The sequence below is a fragment of the Gouania willdenowi genome, chromosome 10 (genome assembly GCF_900634775.1).
Source record: "Gouania willdenowi chromosome 10, fGouWil2.1, whole genome shotgun sequence".
In the NCBI taxonomy this organism is placed as follows: Eukaryota; Metazoa; Chordata; class Actinopteri; order Blenniiformes; family Gobiesocidae; genus Gouania; species Gouania willdenowi.
In genome coordinates this window covers 7,021,298-7,042,704 of record NC_041053.1, presented here as the reverse complement: position 1 = coordinate 7,042,704, position 21,407 = coordinate 7,021,298, and the positions used below count along the sequence as shown (strand labels likewise).

The 21,407-nt window shown below is 40.2% G+C and overlaps 2 protein-coding genes across 2 annotated transcripts; one reads left to right on the top strand and one right to left on the bottom strand.

Annotated features, from left to right (window-relative positions):
- Positions 1-330: 330 nt before the first annotated feature.
- On the bottom strand, positions 331-6,921 carry hs6st2 (heparan sulfate 6-O-sulfotransferase 2). Its single transcript, XM_028460258.1, has 2 exons — positions 6,024-6,921; positions 331-1,649 (listed from the first exon to the last, which is right to left on the bottom strand). Exons 1-2 carry the CDS (start codon positions 6,593-6,595, stop codon positions 827-829), a joined length of 1,395 nt encoding a protein of 464 aa, XP_028316059.1. The 5' UTR covers positions 6,596-6,921; the 3' UTR covers positions 331-826.
- A 5,211-nt stretch (positions 6,922-12,132) lies between these two features.
- LOC114471447 (transmembrane protein 179-like) lies at positions 12,133-21,109 on the top strand. Its single transcript, XM_028460259.1, has 4 exons — positions 12,133-12,506; positions 17,027-17,164; positions 17,313-17,391; positions 20,696-21,109. The coding sequence occupies exons 1-4, from the start codon at positions 12,202-12,204 to the stop codon at positions 20,888-20,890; spliced, it is 717 nt and encodes a 238-aa protein (XP_028316060.1). The 5' UTR covers positions 12,133-12,201; the 3' UTR covers positions 20,891-21,109.
- Positions 21,110-21,407: the final 298 nt, after the last annotated feature.

Sequence of the window (21,407 nt, the reverse complement as noted above, 5' to 3'; positions counted from 1 at the left end):
TTTTTTTTTTCTCCAAAAAAAAAAAAAAAAAGATTGCTTCTTACTAAAAATGCCATTAGGCTAATTATTAAAATAAATCTAATAATTCTGAATAAAATGTTTTCTTGTGTGCTTGCAGATTATTATTCCTCAACAGGATACGTAAAATTCAGCGACAAATTTGATCTACATTGTATCTGACATTACATTATAATGTTTTTTAAGTGTTTAGGATTAGGGAGTACATAACTTCAGGGTAAATGTCTGAAGGGGTACGGGACTGGGAACAGTTTGGGAACCACTGCTGTAAACTTGAGTTGCATGTTCACACAGAGCCAAACAAAGACCAAGAAGTGTAAAACCATTTAATTATTAAAAAAAAACAACAACTGATAAACTTAGTGTTTTGTGCTGTTATCAGTCAATGCTACTCTATGAGGTATCTATGAAAGTCATTCTCCTTAAAGACATTTAAAAATGCATGTACATTTTAAAGTGTGCACATTTCAGACATGTTTTGGCAAACATTTAGATCATCAATAAACATAATAGTGTTGTTTTAAATAGAAAACAGCTTCTTTTCTTTTTTTTTTAACATAAAAAACAAATCCAACGTTTTGTTCCAATGACACAACACTCGTGTTTAGATGTGTTCCAGATGCAAGCGCACCCAATAAAGAGGTCAGTTGTGGCAAAGCAATTAAATTAGAATAAATTAATTATTCGTTTCATTTAAAACTAAAAATATGAAAGGCTTGCTTTAAAAGAAAATAATCTGATGAAACAGACAAGGCTGAAGTTGGCACACCTCAAATTAAGACACTTTTCTGTCCTTCACTCACTGTTACTACCACTGCTCGACATTGTCCAAATAGTCGTCCATGGTCAGATTCTCTTCCAGATCCCACCAGTCTGGGAGCAGCATGTCAGTATTGTCTCCGTCCTCAGCAGTTTCCTGCTGCAGCTCCATTTCTGCTGCACGGCTGTGTGTGGCGTGTGGCGTCTCCGTGGGTTTCAGCTGCCGACCCTGCTTCACACCGACCCTGCCACGCAGGCGCCTCCTCTCCTGCTGACGGCGCTCTCTGGCCTGCCGCCGCTCCTGCTGCCTCGCCACCTGGAAGCGCTGCAGGAAAAGGTCGCGGGCGTACTCGTACAGCTGCACGTCCCATTTGTTCAGTTGAAGGATGGTGTGTTGCGTTTGGGGAGGGACGTCCACGCTGGCGGCGCGTGTGCCGTTGAGTTGCGTGAAGGGTGCAATGAACTCTAAGTTGAACGTTCGCTCAAACAGGTACTGGGTTTTACGCTGGTACTCCGTGAGGCCGAAGAAGGCCATGCCTCTCAGGTTGCGTTTGGCGCTCTCCAATAGGACGGCCCACCGCTCGTCCTCGCTCATGGTGGAGACATTGTAGCAGCCCACCAGGCTGAGGTCGGCCAGCATGCGGGTCTGCCGGTTGTTTGCCAGGTTGTATTGACAGTCAATAAACTCCTGGAGGGAGCAACCCGACCAGTCGTCTCCTGGGTAACAGTTGGGCAGTTCTGAGAGGGTTGGTGAGCGTCCTTCACACACGTGTAAAGAGGCCTTCCAGGTCGCCCCCCGCTGGACGTGACGCCACTCACTCAGGTAGCGGGACAAGGGGTCTCTTAGGATGGTAATGTAATAATAGTTCCTCCTGGATATAAACAGAAAACTTTAAGTCAGTCAAAGTAGGAATGGGCAATATACTGTATATCCAGTTTTCTATTTTGGCAAAATAGATAATGACTAGCACTGGGTGATATGGGCCAAAATTCATACCTCAATATTTTTTCTTAAAATGGCAATATACGATATAAATCTTGATTATTTTTTTTTAACTCATTAAAGTCTGATCAGAAAGACAATTCTTGGTTAAATATGCTGATGAAAAATGCCACACAGGTACATTTATTAACAGACAGCTGCACAATATGTACCACTTTTGGCTTTTTTGCCTCTAATGCTGCATTCACACCGAATGCGTCTTCTGCGGCACCAGACGCATCTGCCACACGAAACGTACCGCAGGATCAAAAAATGTCCCCATTCGCATTATACGCACATCTGAAGCAAAGCCCCGCCCACCAGCGACACATCCAACTCTGTGACTTTCACTGTCTCCTCTCATAAACATAAACCACCAGTGAAAAAAGCCGGTGTGATTAGCGGCTAATGCTATCCTAACACAGTGCTGACTTTAAAGATGAAAACTACAGAGAGAACTTTTACCTGCTACTACCACCTCCTCACTGATTCTCCTCCACACCTAATCCTTCCTAATCCGGTCCCGGTTATAAAGATCGTGTCATACAGCTCCAGGTGGTCACACACAACTTCTACTCAATGGTTGAATGGGTGAACAGACCAGTGTTTGTGTTGACGGCCTGACGTCATCATCAACAAAGACTCTGATTGGCTTTCGTCATGCGAAACAACAGCAGGAGTTCAATATTTTCAACTCTTGCGAATGTGCGTAAAATCGAGAGCACGCTCGCACAACCAACGCTCTTGACGTGTGGATCGTACCGCCACGCCACACTGGAAAGATTTTGCATCTGGGACGCATCTATCCGTTGATTTTGTATGTAATCTGGACGTACGGACATTTCGTGATGCATCCGGTGTGAACGCAGCATAAAGGACAGCACATGTGAGTGAGTTCTGTAGTGTGGCTTGTTTAGGGCAGGGGTCTGCAACCTGTGGCTCTGGAGCCTCATGTGGCTCTATGACTCTTTTGCAATGGCTCCCTATAGCTTAAAAAAAAAAATGAAATAAAGAGTTGTTATTTTCTTACAGAGTCTAATAATGATTAATGACATTGACACCAAATAAAATGATATAACAATCTGTTAACAATCATGATATAACAATTTGTTAACCTAAAAATAAATCATGTTGTGCAATGACTCAGCACCTTCCTACTTCACCTCCTGCAACATCTACAGATCATCAACTTTCCTGCACCTGTGGCTAACCTTGAGTCTTAAATCCCTGGTAAGAAACTAAACCAATAAAAACACTATTCTGGAAGAAAATAGAGATTTTAATTGTGTGGAACAGATTCATTCAACCACCAATGTGCTGTGACTGCCGTCTAAATAAGCATGCTTTATGTGTGGCAACAAATGAGCATTTAGCATGTGTTGACTGACATAATCATGTGTTATCAAATTCAAGTTACTTTTTGTAGCCCTTCAAATACATTCATTGAAAAAAAAATAAAAAATCTTCATATAACATTTTCTTCATGTAAACTGAGATACTGTTTTGTTATTTCTTGATGTTTATTTTATTTTAAACAGGTTTTAAGTTGCCATTTACTTGATCAAAATTAAATCAAATAATAATTTAATACACTGTATTCTCTTTATGAGAGGACAACTTTTTTCGGCTGCGGAAAGACTTTAATCCAGGTGAGATGAAGCAAAATGGCTCTTTTGAGAGTAAAGGTTACAGACTCCTGGTGTAAGGGAAAGTCTGAGTTAGGCATTTATTTTGTTAAGTTTCCTTTTCTATTTCTATGAATTATGAAATATATATCTCAGAAATATGGAAAAATTGTAAAGGACACTGATTGACTGTACTCTAAGATTAATGTTAAATATTTATGATGTGATTTGTACTGTGATAGTATAAATGAAAACAAGTTAAAAAATATATACTGTAGATGTATCTCGACACAGGCGATATTGTCATTTTCTATATCACCAAAATCAATATATCTTGAATCATGATATGTTGCCCAGCTCTATCGCCTTTATGAAGATATATCTATATTTATTTTACGAGTACAGTCAATAGTCAAACAGTGTTACTCTTAACAATTTTTCCATATTTTTGAGATATATATATTTTATAGCTTATTTTGTATTAAAATACTTGTTTCAGGAGTCGCTGCTTTCCTTACTTCTCAGAACAGCATGAAAAGCTCAGTTAGACGATCACTGAGTGTGTCCTAACCCAGACCTTTCTTTAAACAAGCCACACTACAGAACTCACTCACACGTGCTGTCCCTTATAGATGAAAAAGGCAAAAGTGGCAAACATTGTGCAGCTGTTTGTTAATAAATGTGCATGTGCATCATTTTTCATCAGCAAATGTAACATAAAATTGTCTTTTTGATGAGACTTTAGAGTTGAAATGATCTAGATTTAAATCATATATTGCCATTTTGAGAAAAAAATATTGAGATATGAGTTTTGGTCAATATCGTTCAGCCCTAAGTCAAAGCATGTCTCTGTCGTCATAACATGGTTAAATAATTCTGAGACACAGAAATAAATATTCTTTTGTCATTCATCTGCATAGTATATACTCATGAAATGTTCTATTATAATTTGAGGAAAATTAAAGGATATTGTAAGATTTAGTTTTTTTCAACAGTAAAAATCAAAAAAGCAACATTAAAATGACTGCGAAAATGCGATATAAGCACCGGGAAAACCATGAGCTCCTACAAATATTGTTGAGTTTCATTTACACAACATGGTCGAATTGGATGATCCAAAAGGCTTGATTTGACCCATGGGCCTTGAGTTTGACACTTATGCACTTATTTATGCTCAATGTTTTAAAAATCTGTTGCACTACCTACTAATTGCCACATGTGGGAGCACTGTAAGTGCTGGCAAATATTGTGGAGTTTAATTGTAAGTGTGCATTTGGAGGGGCTGAAAGATCTACAACTGAATTAAGGTGCTAATCTACACAATCATTCATGTTTTCTTTCTCATGTGGGCCAAATTTAGCCCCCGGGCCTTAAGTTTGATTTTTTTTGAAGATTTTTTTAAAAGGGTGTCATGATGGTGAGCATATATTAGCTGTGGTTCTAGTTTCACAGTGGCAGAAACTGTCAGTAGTACTTTAAAAAGGACTTAAGTTTCATCATATGTTTTGTATTTAGTTTGATACTTACAAAACTCAGAGTTAAAAGTAAGGGTGTCTCGATCGATATTGGTCCGACATCAGTCTGAAAATGAATATTGGATATCAAATTCAAATTCCCCATTTTTTAATTTATTTATTGCAATTCATTTTTTATTTATTTTATTCAATTGTAGAATAATGTAGATGTTATGTTGAAGGTTAAAATGTATGTAACCAATTGATTAATAATAAATGTGTCAGTTTTTCCTCATACCTACTGCTGCTGACTATTGTTCTCTGAGTAACATCACTTCATCAAGCCTTTTCTAACATTCTACATTACAAAATAAGTAATTATTACTTATATATATATATATATAAAAGTAAGTATGATTCATGATGATATCATACCGTATCAATATCGGCCGATACGCAAGGCTGCAATATCGATATCATATCAGAAATGAAAAAGTTGTATCGGGGCATCCCGAGTTAAAAGTCTAATTAACTTTAATTTAATAAATGAATAAACTAATTCATATTTTTTCTCCTCTTCTAAATATCATATCAATCGCTTGAAACCAATATTGTTTAATCACATCATATTGTGAACCATTTTCTAAACCTACTTCAATAACATTAATGTAGGCTGTACAGATTATTCACTTTAAAGAAGTCCAATGTATCAGGATGTTGATGTTAGCAATTCTACATGATTTAACAAAAGTCCTTTGTCCCTTATAGTGGTTCTCAAACTTTTTTGGCTCAAGTAAGTACCCACTTTTTCTTACTTTTGAACGTAAGTACCCCCTTTGAAACTAAATATTTAGCACTTAAACATTTAGCATTTAGATTTAATATTTAGATTTAACATTTAGATTTAATGACATATATGTCAATGACATATATGTCAATGACATACGTGTACAAGAAAATAAAATATCACAAATTTCACAAATATTGCTGTAATTCTGGTCAAAAGTAACATAAAATAAATTGTAATAAGTTACGCAAACGTGGTTTGTTGCTGTTTATTTTAGAATGTGCAACTTTACAATCAGCGCCCAAAATGTAGTGACAGCAGCGATGTTTGATTGGTTGGATGTTCACTTTAGGGTCCTGACCCACATGTTGATTGAGGACCTAAACAGTCTCACCTACCTCGGCAGGTTCTTTGCAACCTCTTGTGAGTCCATGCGGGTCGGGACACAGCTGGTGAGCTCTGTCCAGTCTGCATGGAGTCCACAACTCCAGCCAGTGGAGAACCGGGAGAAGAGCCACGTCTCCTTCTTACCGGGTCGGAGGCAGGTGCACTTTTTCTGGCCCGCGTGGCACTCACAGGGCCGCTCGAGCTGGATGTTCCTCACCAGGTGACGACCGAACGTGGTACCGCCTGTTTTCTGAATGTGCAGGAAAACGATCACATCGTCCCCTTTGATGTTAAAGTCTACGACCCGGTTCAGGTCCGCCTTGGTGAAGTTAAATCGGGGGACGAAGCGGGCCAGAGCCCTGTCCTCTGCGATGTACGGGTCTCTTTGGAGCCCGTCCTGGGGGTCGGTACCCAGGTATCCGGGGCCAGCCTTTCTGCCGACGGCTAACCAGGAGCCCAGCTGGTGCAGCATGTAGCATTCAGACTTGCTGGGACACGCATACTGGATCATAAGCACCCCAAACAGCAACACCATGAGCAGGACGATTATGAGTCGATGGTGGCCGCCGGATCTTTCATCCATGTTCGCGGAGCTGACAGAGACACATCACCCAGGCGGTGCAGAGCCCAGCACGGCCCGGAGGACCACGGACCCAGCGGCAAAACAACAACAATGCAGCTGTTAGCCAGGTAGCAGCTAGCAGCCACGGTACCTCCAGAGTCCCGAAATCACTCAGCAGCAGCCATAAAGATGTCTTTATGATGAAATAAACACCAGTAATGTTCCATTAGCGATATTAATGTTTCATTCAGCTGCATTGTCTGGATTAACAAAGAGATAATCTATCCTAATGCAGAAAATCCGCTTTACTTCTCATCGCTGATCGATGACCTTTCTACCCATCAGCCACTGCGCGACGTCATGGAGAGAGTAAAGATTACGTCACCGTGGAACGCCCCAAAAATGTTGCTTTTTACTCTACATTTCTATCGATGTCTATGGGATCAAGGTGACGATTGTAAAGCTAGGAATGTTAAAATAAACAGTAACTATTTGAAACATTCAACAACAAACCACATGTTAAAAAAAAAACCGTATGTGATTTTTTTTTTGTTACTTTTGACGAGATTTATAGCAACATTTGTGAAATTGTAATATTTACTTTTCTCCTTAAAACATGTCAATGTTAAATCTAATTGTTAAATCTAAATGTAAATGTTAAATCTAAATCTATCTCTGAATGAGCTCTTATATTGGTACTTCCGGTTATTTGCATATTAGCTAAATATTTAGTTTCACCTTGGAGATTTAGATTTAGCATTTTGCATTCAACATTTAGATTTAACATCACATAAAATCCACATATCTTTTTTTTTAAAAACATGGTTTGTTGCTAAACGTTGCAAAAAGTTGCTGTTTATTTTAGCATGCGCAACTTTACAATCGGTGCCGTATAGATGTCCTGGCTACTACCGGTTAGTACTTTTTCCAGTCCTGTCAGCTCATGTTTTTGAATTGCTTCAGTTCTGATGATAAAAAGTTTCAGGGGTTTTTTTTCTACTTTGTCTGGGTGAAAAAGGGAAAAGTTTCTGTTGATCCTCCTCATACTGGTTGTCCCAGTTCTACCATTGCTTTGTACATGTTCGTCAATGCAAGAGCAAATCAGAGAGAGGAAGGTCACGTCGTGTTGTTGTTTGGACAATCACTTTAGCAAAGAACCTTCAACGTGGCATTTTATTATTCTTTATTGTTTGTTAAAATGTACCTCGTGATGCTCACACATTACTACAAGTAATGGGATTATGTTTTGACTTAATATCCTTGGTTGCATTTGTGTTTTTTTTGTTTTGTTTTGTTTGTTTTTTTTGCAAATGACAGTTGTATTGATGAATGCAGCTGAGTTAGTTAACTCCAACTTATCTTTATTTATGTAATGTTCATTCTGTGAACAATGGTTATTTAGTTGATTTCATGTGGTTTTAATAAACACAAATCTAAATGTTATGGTAGTTCATGAAACACCACAGCAGAGGTGGGCAACTTTTATCACAGCAGGGCCACAAATAAGTGACTTCTTGAGGGGAGTTTCATCTGGTTTAACCTGAGAGTCCGGCTCCGTTAAGCCGGGTTTTAATCAACGAGAAAACACCTTGGTTACCATAGTAACACAGTCCGTGGGTCAAACCTGCTCCCGACCGGAGTGTGGCTGTGTGAGGTTGTGGTCAGGTGTCTTTTATACTGATAACGAGTTCAAACAGGTGCCATTAATACAGGTAACGTGTGAAGGACAGAGGAGCCTCTTAAAGAAGAAGTTACAGGTCTGTGAGGGCCAGAAATCTTGATTGATTGTAGGTGATCAAATTCTTATTTTACCGAGGAATTAACCAATTAATTCATTAAAAATCCTACAATGTGATTTTCTGGATTTTTTTTCTCATTTTGTCTCTCATGGTTGAGTTATACCTATGATGAAAATTACAGGCCTCTCATCTTTTTAAGTGGGAGAACTTGCACAATTGGTGGCTGACTAAATACTTTTTTGCCCCACTGTAACTTATAAATGACACATACTGTGTTTATTCTTTAACCTAATTTGGAGAGATATGTTCAAACACATAATGTTCTTGGTTGATTTCTAAGGATGTTTCTGACCAAATTATGATTAAAATATCTTTCTAAATTATGTAACAACCACTAGGAAACGTATTATTAACATGCAATTTTCTTTAAAAAATCTAAGGCAGGGGTGTCAAACTCGTTTTAGTTCAGGGGCCAAATACGGACAACTGGTTTGCACTTCCAGGCATAAATAACAAAGTATGTGAGTAAATCAGTCTCTTCACTTAAATTATCCTGGTTTGGGGATCATTTATGAACTAGTTTGAGGAAAGTTTGCCGGATTTCGGAAAACGTGAGAGTTCTTTCAACAATTTGTGAAAAAAATAGACTGCTGTGATGTATTATAAGAACTGGGGAACTGAGCGTGGCAAATATTGTGGATTTGGAGGGGCTGAGATATCTACAACTGAATTAGTTGGTAATTTACAAAATGTTTCATGTTTTTTTTCTATCATTTTTACTTTTTCAAACGGGCCGAATTTGATGCTCGAAAGGGCCGGATTTGGCCCGCGGGCCTTGAGCTTGATACGTCATCTAAGGGTCGATTTGTGGTTAAGGTTGATTTTACTTGTATTATTTTGGTGATATAACGTGTTTGGTCTGCTCTATTAATTCAAACTGCAGCAATCACTACAATCAGATTGATTGATCTCCCTGTGTGATCAGCTGGTCTACTGTCAGAGCCATAACTAGGGCAGCAGGAGGGAGAGAAGCAGCATCATGCTATTTATGTCACAGATATATTTGTACTCCTGATGGTCTATTCAGCAAAGACGTCTCACTCTGCTCACAGTAGTTTGTTTCAGAGTGCTGTCAGTGTCTTTATTGATCATCCTTAGGATTTAATGGCTTTGGTCACCTGTTTTTTAATCGTGAAAACTCATTATTACTTGATGCCAAAAGCGGTAGGCTGTAGGTGTGACAAACAAACACACAATTACAGGTACTTTTAACTTCTTAGAACTAGTAGAACCACGAAGATTTGTTGTAACTTAGCAGTTTTAAGCACAAGTTAAATTAGTTGCCTATACATAATAACAGCATAATTGATTGATGAATTATTTGTAAATGCTCTTTCCTCTTCATCTGTGCACATAAAATAAAACACATTGAGGGGTGGATTCACAAAGATCTGAAATAAAGGGTAGTAATTCAGTTGCTTCCCTAAATCCTTTAGTGATGCAGTTTCCTCACCTGCTGCTCGTAATTCATTAAGATTGCAACAATGATTAGCGCACATGCAGAAGTGGTGCAGACGGCCCTTATTTAAATGAGCATTTTGCTCGTTCAATGTGGAGACGTCAGGGCGCACAAGCACACTGACATTTGAGGAAATTCAATTTGAGGTAGATGGACTTCTCTGTCTGCTGCACAAACTTTAAATAATGTAGAAAACTAAATAAACATATTTGTATTTATTTATTCATTTTTTAAACAACAACCTTAAAACCTAATGATATTTTTTTCCACCTCCTTTAATGTGGGTGCTCCGTCTGGTCCTTTAACTTTGTTCTGATCAGTGCATGCAAAAAAAGCAGATTAGGACAGAAACCATCTTATTGATCGACCATTGATCTGAGTTAATACAGCAAGTCTGTCAATCAGTCTATATTATTTGAAGATTAACTACTGACCATCATCCAACAGGTCTGAGCAGCGCTGTGTCATGCACACTGTCACTGTTGTGCCATCAGTGATCCTGCGTATATTACGCATCTGATCTGCTAATTCTGGCCTGACATCAACACGACACTAGACTTTGACGGTTGAATCATGGACTGAAAGGAGCGCAGTGGAGCAGTGAGTTCAAAGCAATGTCAATCCATGGTCATATCCATATATCCATCATTGAGCACAGCAACCTTATCTCTCTCTCTCTCTCACACACACACACACACACACACACACACACACACACACACACACACACACACACACACACACACACACACACACACACACACACACACACACACACACACACACACACACACACACACACACACACACCATAACAACAACATCCACTTGGGGTTGTCACAAGATAGACCCAAAACCAATACTTTTAATAACAAAGTGTATACCTTGACTTTCTGCAGAAGTTACAGGTGCCTTGTACTTTTGAAAGAAATTGCAGGCCATGTTTTTATTATTTATGAATGTTGTGCTGTATCTGAAAGACTGAATAATGATTATCACCTAGCATGCAGATGAACTTCCCTGAGATGATTATGACAGTTTGTGAAGAAATTCTATACAAACCGATTGTTGTAGCAGTTGCCCAGGTGGCTGTTCTCAGACGATCTTGGTATTTAACATGGTTATATATCTCTGGGACGAACACCTCCCTTCATTTATACATTCATGTTGATTATCTACTGATAAAGTGAGATCACTCGGTTACAGTACACTACTCTTGCTACAGCATTCTGGATCAACATGGATAATTTTTGATAAGTTGCTTTGACATCCTGAATTGAAAAAGTGACAATAATGTCTTTTAGATGTTACAAATTCAGCATCGCGTGGTGCTGTATAATGACACTATGGAAATAAGGATTGAAGTAGTTTGTATACAGACAATATATTGTCATAACCTTCACGTGTGATGTGGAAACAAAATGAAGTGACAAATGGAAAGTGTAGGTCTACTTACAGAAAATATAATTGAAAATAAAGAACTAACAATAAATTGTACAAGGTAAACAAAGGGAAGTTGGGCTAAAGCAGTGGTTCCCAACCCTTTTCCATCCATGACCCCATTTTTATATCACAAATTTCTGGCGACCCCAGAGACATTTTTCTCTGAAATTGTTTTTTTTTTTTTTTAAATCATATTTGTTATACAGTGTTACAAATGCAGAGTAGACAGAAATAGTGCACTAAGTGACAATATGTGCCAGCTCAGGTATTTTTATAATGCTTTTTATTTGAACTAGATTTATATTTGAGAAAGTGAAAGTATAGAATACAGTTGTTTGAGATTGTGTGTGGTGTTTTTGTTTTAATTTGAAAAACAATAATAATCATTTCAGCTCTTTGAGCTTTCTGCCTTTTCCTGCACTGTACGTTTATTTCTGTGGTATTATGGATTGTTTTTAATAAATACAATTTAAAAAAGAAAAGAAAAATATAACCTTAATCAGTAATTTTTTATGTTGTTAATACTAGACATTTCAGGCGACCTCATGGTTGAAAAACGCTGGGCTAAAGTGATAAGTAAAACAAAGTTCATGTGAATGCAGCATTTGTGTGTTTAATTGTTTAGTACATAAAACTAACGTGGCAGTGTAAAGCCAGAATTATTTTGTATTTTAATTTGAATGTTCTAACGTCAGTGGGGCTTTTAGTGTGACTCTGTGAGGTGCATTGTGGTCTCTGGATGTGTGATGGAGTGAGAGCTCTTCTCTTTCTTGGGAGTACGTGCGGCTCGTGCGTGTCGACCACCGCTCCTCCCACTCTCCTACTGGGGGGGCGGGGCATCGGGACACACCCAGAGATGAGTTCACTTTGAAGTGTTTCCTCGGCTTTGTGACTGTGACTGACCTGAGTTCGGGTATTCTGTGGACATGGAGCTGGACCGGCGGCTGCTGCTAGTTCACTGTGCGGTTCACGGCCTGTGTGTGGCCGCGGGGCTGCTGCTGGTCGTCCCCATGGCTCTGAACGGCTCTGCCTTCAAAGGCCGCTGCGCGCTTTTCTCCAGCGGATACTGGAGCAGCGGACAGCCGGCCGGGGAGGAGCCGAGGCTGGTGCTGCATCAGTGGGGCCCACCGGCCGCCTGTCAGTTCGCCACCTTCGTGGGGATCTTCACGGTTCTGTACGGAGCCGCTCAGTGCTGGAGGGGTCTGCTCTACCTGCATGGAAGACACGACGAGTGGGTCACCTCCACCATGCATGCACGCACATTGCACATGTTTACATCGTCACCACCGATCCACATGGATGCGCATGTTTTAGCATTAGAAGTAAAGCACGACTAGGTTGTTTGTCTTAAACATACAGCCCGCGGTCTATTTTCGGCCAGACAATGGGTCCAAAGTGGACCTTTTAACTCTAGATTCTTGTTTATATGTATAACGTTTCAAATGATATACATATATCGGCATTATTATTTTAGACATATTTTATTCATTTATTGGGTGTACGTTTTGATAAAAAAAATAAGTGCATAATGTTGTCAAAGTCTCATTACATTATTCGCTAACACTTTATTTTTTTAGTTTTATACATAAGGCTGATATTACACTGTCATTAGAATGAAAATGGTGGCATGAAGGCTGTCGTTAAGTGTAATTCACTAAATTATTACATCTTTGGAGCTATTTTGGCATTTTTTGGGTCAGGTGGAGGGATGTAGTGGGGTTGGGAAGGGGTTAGGGCAGGGGTCTGCAACCTGCGGCTCTGGAGCCTCATGTGGCTCTTTGAGTCCTTTGCCATGGCTCCATATAGCTTTAAAAAAATACTGAAATAAAGAGTTATTTTCTTACAGAGGGTATTAATGATTAATGACAAATAAAATCATATAAAAATTTGTTAACTTAAAAATAAATCACGCTGTGCACCTTCCTACTTCATCTGCTGCAACATCTACAGACCATCAACTTTCCTGCACCTCTGGTTAACCTTAAGTTTTAAATCCCTGGTAAGATAACTAAACCAACAAAAAAACTATTCTGGAAGAAAACAGAGATTTTAATTGTGTGGGAACAGATTCTTTTAACTACCAATGTGCCGGTTAAATATGCATGCTTTATGTGTGGCAAGAAATTAGCAATTAGCATGCGTTGACCACATGATCATGCATTAATACATTAAATACATTAACATAAAAAACATTATTTATATAAATTGTCTTCATGTAAACTGAAATGCGTAAGAATTTGAAGATGCAAGACACGGTTTTGTTGTTATTTTTTTTTATGTCAATTCATTTTATTTTATTTTAAACTGTTTTTAAGTTGCCATTTACTTTATTAAATCAAATTAAATCAAACATTATTCTATATAATTTTAACTGTATAGAATTTAATACACTGTATTGTATACATTGAGGCGGTATTTTTCCGGCTCCAGGAGGACTTTATTCGGGGTGAGATGAGGTAAAATGGCTCCTTTGAGAGTAAAGGTTGCAGACCCCTGGGTTAGGGATTCGGTTAATGAAGGCTAAGGGTTAGGGCAGACATGGCAACGCAAAAAAAGAAAACTTTGTTCAGCCCGAGCAAGTTAAAGGGAGAGTCCTAGAGTGGAACGATGCTCTCCTATTTACTTTTTCTTTCATACCGTAGACTTCTGTTTGTTTCAGGGCGATGGTGGACACAGAAGCTTGTGTGCTTGTGTGTGTGCGCATGTGTGTATGCGCCTAACATCTGCTGTGCACCTGTGTGTGTGCATGTGTGTATGCGCCTAACCTCCACTGTGCACCTGTGAATATGGACGATAAGCAACAGCGGGTTTTGCGATGCCACAGTCAGGAAATATGTCTTTGCTCCTAATGCTAATGCTGATGGAGGCTTCATGTAGTTCCAGCGTGGTCTGCCTCCACTGCTTCATCTCCAACTCTCTTGTAGTCAACACTGCTGCTGTTCAGGGACTTAATTAAATGGTTTAGCTCCCATTAAGACCTGCCATGTTTTTTGCAAGTGCTCTGTCCGCAACGCATTTTTAAAAGCGGAGCCATGACGCTCTTGTGCGTGCAAAGTGTTAAGCTTTCCCGTGTCTCGTCTAGGGATAAACCAATATGGATTTTTTTAGGGCCTTAAAATTCAGCAAAATATTTGATACATTTCAGTCAGGTTTTCGTTCTCATCACAGCACTGAAACTGCTCTTATCAAAGTGATCAATGACATAAGGTTGAACACTGATTTAGGAAAAGTATCTGTTCTCATTCTGTTGGATCTAAGTGCTGCATTTGACACTGTAGATCATACAATTTTGTTGCACAGATTGCAAACATGGGTTGGACTAAATGGAAAAGTAATCCAATGGTTTAAATCATACTTGGAGGAGCAAAGTTCTTTTGTAAGAATTGGAAACTTTGAATCTGACAGATTACCAATGTCATGTGGGGTTCCTCGGGGCTCTGTTCTTGGACCCCTTCTGTTTATCCTTTATATGCTTCCTTTAGGACAACTTTTACAGAACTGTAAGGTTGATTATCAGAGCTAGGCAGATGACACACAACTATATCTATCACTGAACTCAGATGACTATGGTCCCATTGAGGTGTTGTGTGACTGTTTAGAAAAAGTAAACTGCTGGATGAGTGAAAACTTCCTTCAACTTAATCATGATAAGATGGAGGTGATTGTCTTAGGTAACAAAGAAAAGAGGACTGCTGTCAGCGAGTACCTTGAGTCTCAATCTTTAAAAGCTAAAGACCAAGTCAAAAACCTTGGTGTTCTGATTGACTCAGATCTTCCATTCAGCAGTCAGATCAAATCTATGACAAAAACAGCTTCTACCACCTAAAGAACATCTCCAGAGTGAAAGGTTTATAAAGATCAGGAGAAACTGGTCCATGCTTTTATCTCCAGCAGACTGGACTATTGTAATGGTCTTCTGACAGGAATCCCCCAAAAGAGCATTAAACATCTACAGCTGGCTCAGAACCCTGCAGCTCGGGTCTTAACCAGAACAAAGAGGTCAGAGCACATTACTCCAGTTTTAAAGTCTTTACACTGGCTCCCAGTCAGCCTCAGAATAGACTTTAAAGTTCTGCTGCTGGTGTATAAATCTGTGAATGGGTTTGGTCCAGAATACATCAGTGACATGTTAGTCAGGCATGAACCCAGCAGGTCTCTCAGATCTATGGACACAGGTCAGATAGTGGAGCCCAGCGCTCACAGTAAACATGGTGATGCTGCTTTTAGTTGTTATGCTGCAAAGAGCTGAAGTCAGCATCACATGTGAACATTTTTAAATCAAAGTTAAAGGCGCTTTTTTTCTCTACTGCGTATGATTGAGAGAGAGATTTTTGGTCACGTTGTTGATGTAATGTGTTTGTTGATGATTTTAATTGATTTTACTGATGATTTTAAATGTTCTTATAGATTTTAAACAGTTGAATGTTTCATCATGTAAAGCACATTGGAGTTGCCCTGTGTATGAAATGCGCTATACAAATAAATTTGCCTTGCCTTGCCTTGCCTTGGGCCGATACCGATTTTTTTTCCATCAGCCTTAGCCGATGACTGATACTGATACGATATTTGCAGCCGATGCTATTTTTGCTCCCTCAATTTAAATCATAAAAATTACACAATAATGATAACAAATAGTATGAGTCTCAATTAAAAAAGGAACATTTATTGAAATTAATTAAGGTGAGGTAGAACGACAAGTAAAAAAACAGGTGATGTAGAACAAGAACAAGTAAAAAAATATTTCTGCTTTCTGTAAATAATGCGGATCGGCGAACACAGCAGCCCGCATCGGCTGATGGCGATACACGTAAAAAACACAAAAATTGTCTCGTTTTCAGACCGTGGTCGGAAGAGTCAACTTCGCTCTGGGGGCTGAAGCTATCCTCAGTTTGGGGGTTATCTCCCTTGCTTTACAGCAGTCATTGAGTATGACATGGGACTCTGGTTTAATTCAACAGCTGCAACGTTTATTTTGCCAATCACTCAAAAATGGCATCCAGCTTATAATCGATCTGCTCCATTCACATACGCTCCCTCACTCCGCACACTGGTCGAGCCACTAGGGCATTCGTTTGCAGTTAAAGGGCGCACGCACCCACAGACTGAAAGCAAATGTTATGTTCAGATCCTGTATGGAAATACTTCAGCTCTTCCACTCTCTCACAGTCACAAAGCTGCGTTTAGGTCCCGAAACATGGCACCATTTGATTTTTTGTGAATCTGTATCAGGTAGTACCAAAGGAATTTGATCGATACCTAAAACAACCAACCTGAATTCATATGATTGAATCAGTGATCGTTTATTTTAAACTCACTGATCGGTCCAAAAATCCTGATCATGTAAATCCTAATATATGTGCACACATATTGTATATATTTATATATATATATGACAGTTACAGAAGCTCTGTGACCCTGAACAGCATAAGCAGACATAAAAGATTGATTGATGTTTTGCTGCTGCAAAGTCAGCTTTAGCTTGAGACAAATAGTTGTAAAATGTGGAGCTTGGAAAATAAACAAGCATGTCAACCCTGCTTTTTCTACTCACCAGTGCCTCTCTGCTTGCATCAACAAGATGAATAAGTTCACTTATAACATAACAAGTACAAAGACAGGGTACATCCAGGACGGGTTATCAGTCTGAGACATGATGTACAAGTAGATTAAAAATCAGATGTGTCTGAATCTGACAAACAGTGATTGAACCATGTGTAATGATGCTCTGTGGTTGTGTTATTTCTCATCCAGCAACTTGTTTTCATCATTCCTCACTGTGCTGCTCAGTGTGTGCGTCCTCTTCCTTTCCGGGGGCGCGAGTATCATCATGTCTCTGGGATTCAGCTCCTGGTGTGATGTTGTAACCAACAACAACATGCGGCCTTACAGGTACCTCACCTATTTGTTGCTGGAGATGTTCCTGATTATGCCAAATTTGGGTTAGCTGGAAGACGGTACATCGATCACTTTGTTTAAGACTGTAAAACTGTGACGGCTTGTTTTCTGACTGAGGATCTTTTTCCTTCCTTTGATTCAGCTGTGCAGACTCCCAGTTAGTTGCTCTTCACCTGGATGTGGACACTTCCTCTTTCTACACTGACCTCAGTCTGGCACAGGTAGGAAACACTCATAAAGTACAACAAATGTTCATTAAATTTGCTACAAATGACAGGTATTTTGTCATACAGTATGTGGTTTGCCCGTCACTGTTTTAAAGGAAAATGTTTGTAATTTAGTGACAACTAAGTATTGCTTTTCTGCACCTTTTTTAAGCACATGCATAACTTTTTAGTCTTAAACCTGGAAGATTAGGACTTGGTGCTAGTGTTGATGCAATGCTCTATTGAAACCATAGTTTCATCCTGTCTTTGAAGTAATCTACATGTATACTACAATTATAATTTCCTTTCCACCTTAACCTATGGGTATTTTCAAGTTTCAAGTATGTTACAGCATAGCCACGCATGCTGATGAATAGTTGACTTAACTGGCGTACCGTAGTTTTGTATGAAGTTAAGATTGACAAAGACTCAAGATGTATTTGCAAAATGTTTTAATGTTTTAGTGTCAATATTAAGTTTTTCTGCAACAAGCAGTGGCTGAAATAACAGGTAATTTAGTTTATATAATTTTAAAATAAGATGTAACAAAAAGTTTTAAATAACAGCAAAGCATAACAACAGGTTACATGTATTCTGTTTTTTTTTTTATTTTGCAGAAAGGCTGTACTTGAATTACCTTAACAGTAGCATAACCAACTTAGCATCTGCATTGCTTCACCCCATGAATTAAATTCAGAGGCTCTTATAGTGGGGTCTCCTAACCCTCTTCCCCTGGTCAGGGGTCTGCAACCTTTACTCTACACGGAAACATTTAACCTCATCTCACCTGGATTAAAGTCCTCCTGGAGGCAAAAAAATACCTTCTCAATGAAGACAATACAGTGTATTAAATTCTATCCAGTTAAAATTATATAGAATAATGTTTGATTTAATTTGATTTATATTGATCATGTAAATGGAAACTTAAAAACAGTTAAAACAATAAAATAAAATTGACATCAATAAATAAAACAGTATCTTGCATCTTAAAATCCTTACATATCTCAGTTTACATAAACACAATGTTTTATAAAGAACATTTTTTTTTAGTTAATGTATTTGAAAGGCTACAAAATGTAACTTGAATTTGATAACACATGATCATGTGATCAACACATGCTAATTTCTCATTTCTTGCCACACATAAAACATACATATTTAACTACACATTGGTGGTTAAATTTATCTGTTCCCACACAAGTAAAATCTCAGAATAGTGTTTTTGTTGGTTTAGTTTCTTACCAGGGATTTAAAACTTAAGGTTAGCCACAGGTGCAGGAAAGTTGATGGTCTGTAGATGTTGCAGGAGGTGAAGTAGGAATGTGCTGAGTCATTGCACAACGTGATTTATTTTAGGTTAACAAATTGTTATATCTTGATTTTATTTGTCATTAATTCATTAATAGCCTCTGTAAAAAAGTAACTATTTTTCAATAGTTTTTTTTTAAAGCTATAGGAAGCAATTTTAAATAAGTCAAAGGGCCACATTAGGCCCCAGAGCCATTGGTTGCAGACCCTTGCCCTGGGAAAACCACAGTTTTTTTTTTTTTTTTTTTTCACCTTGTTTGCACATGCTGTTGAAGGTTAACACTACAAGAAGTGCAATCTTTTAACAGCAATGCATATTTTATTATTGCAATTAAATAAATGAATTTATTTCATTGCATAATTGTGACCATCACCAGCCCTCCCTAGGGAAGGGTAAATACTTTATTAAAGGGAGGATGTAAAAGAGAGAGGGCAGTGTTACACCAGGGTGAGGGGGGTGGGGGGGGGAGTTAACAGGGAGGAGGGATACAAGATAGGAAAACGAATGGGTGGGGAATAATCAATAAGTTTCAAGTGATGTGATGTGAAATTGTGGTTGTGTATATTGTGCTTATTGTTGTGTTATCAAGCCAGTCTGGTGACCAGTGTGCGGCTTAGGAATAATGGTGGTGGCTGTGAGCAGAGGAGGAAGTGAGTGGAAGTTACATAAAACAGGTATTTGGGAACAACGTGTCTGTGGTTGAGCCCAGTATGAGTGTTATCCCACAGCCCGAGGCCAGTGCGTCCATGACAAATGTGATTCCAAGAGCCGCTACTGCAAAACCCATGAGCCGCCCCCGGGCCCGAAGAAGCAGTCGGGCCAGCAGAAAGAGCGAGAGATCTAGGGGCCCCCGGCGACCACCCCACGGCCAAGCAGCCCCCCGAACGCCCCCAAGGTCCCAAGCCGAGAGGCTGCCACTGCCCCCCCCCATACACACCCAAAAAGCCCCCAAAGAGCCAAGGACCCAGCGCACCACGCCACCGACTCCAACCCCCAACCCCCAGGCCCCCCAGCCCCACACCCCCCCACCACCACCCACACCCCCGCGCCCAGCCCCCCGAGGGGAGGGCCCAGAGAGCCCCCCGCCCGAGACCCCAGCGGAGGAGCCAAAGCCCACGCCCCGCAGACGACCAGAGCCACGCCGAACGGGCAGCCGGCGGGCACCCGCCGGTGAGCCCAGAGCCAGCAAGGACCCGACCCCAGGCCAGGAGGACCCGGAATGGATGCAGCACCAGGAGCAGCCCGCCCAGGGCGAACGACCACACCCCAAGCCGCATAAGGCACCAGGGGGCCGCTGGGAGTCCCCCCGCCAGTCCCCAGGCACCCCAACCTAGCCCCCCCGGGCGCCCCAGATGCTGATGCCGCCCGCGCCACGAGCTTCAGTTCTTTAAAGCCAGGGCCCCCTCTAGAGGCCAAGCCAGACCGCCCCGCCGGGATGTGGCCCCCTAATCTAACCACAGTTGATCATCTGGCCTGGCATCATAGTCCATTAGTTCTGGTCCCTCCATGCTGATTCTGATGTGTGTATGTTCTATCACGGTGCTGGGCACGTTCTTCCTTTTTCCTTCTGCTTTCAATGTGAGCGTGCACTCAGTGAAGGGCTCATTATGCCTGGTCCGTTTACGGACCGCATGCACTCCAAAGGAGCACATTGGTGTTTATACTCAACACATTCACCGTTTCATTACCCGCAGCCATGTTGCGTGAGTGCAAACCGTCTCCTCACCCCCTGAGCGAGCGAGAGAGAGAGAGAGCGAGAAGTGCACTCTGTCGGACGTGACAAGGTGCTCAGCCGCTCCGTCCAAAATACGGTCACCCATACACACTCGCACGGAGGCGAACAAATAAAATTTTCACTTGCACACTGAAAAAATACTCGCAGATGCAACCATTTTGGTCGCAGTCTCGAGCCCTGGTCAGGGAGAACATGCAAACCAGAAGATTCGGCAGGTGTAGCACACAGAGGCAGTTTCAAATGTTAGATTAATGGAAGTGCTGCTGTGTCCTCAGGCGTCTCTGTGGGCTGTGACGTCTCTGTGGCTGGCCCAGTTCCTCCTGTCCTTCCTGCGTCTCTTCCACTCCCACAGCCAGCACCTCACTGGTCCCTGTCTGCTCCGAGAGAAGGAGATGCTACTGGGATCCAGTCTGTCCAGCAGCAGCAGCTCACCATCACCTCCACCACTAACACCCACCCTCCTCATCTAAAGCAGAGGTACCACCTCAGGCTCAACTCCACTCTTCACTGATGATGATGATGTCATTCTGCAGCCCCCACTTTTATCTTACTGTTGCTTGTACTAATATACACTGTCACATGAAGCTACTGTGAATAAGAAGATGTAGCACAGATTCGCCAAAGACTTGCTGGAGGTTTTGAGTTGAGTGGCTTTGATTTAGTCATAGTTTTCGTCTTTGAAAAATGAACTTATTTTTGATCCTAACAATTCTTTAATCTTAGTGTAGTTCCAGTCATCATTTCTCACTTAGGTCTGATTGGCTCCTTTAGCATCTGGCCCCGCCCTTTTACACTAGCTTACCACTACCTCAACATTATTTGACATTAGTTGAAGTCTTTAGGAGCATTTTCATTGAATTTTAACGTGTTGATATAAATGTTAATCAGTCTCAGTCGTCCAACCTTTCTTTGCATGTAGTCTTTAAAAAGCCTTCTCCTTGATAATAATAATGATTTAAAAAGAGACTAAATGTTTTTCGCTCATGA

Bases quoted from the DNA above. Each gene is read 5' to 3' on its own strand.
- LOC114471447 (XM_028460259.1), top strand. From the start codon at position 12,202: ATGGAGCTGGACCGGCGGCTGCTGCTAGTTCACTGTGCGGTTCACGGC. The intron at 12,507-17,026 runs GTGGGTCACCTC...TTTCTCATCCAG, and splicing joins CTGCATGGAAGACACGACGA to CAACTTGTTTTCATCATTCC. The intron at 17,392-20,695 runs GTAGGAAACACT...CTGTGTCCTCAG, and splicing joins CTGACCTCAGTCTGGCACAG to GCGTCTCTGTGGGCTGTGAC.
- hs6st2 (XM_028460258.1), bottom strand. From the start codon at position 6,595: ATGGATGAAAGATCCGGCGGCCACCATCGACTCATAATCGTCCTGCTC. The intron at 1,650-6,023 runs GTAGGTGAGACT...GTTTATATCCAG, and splicing joins GTTGCAAAGAACCTGCCGAG to GAGGAACTATTATTACATTA.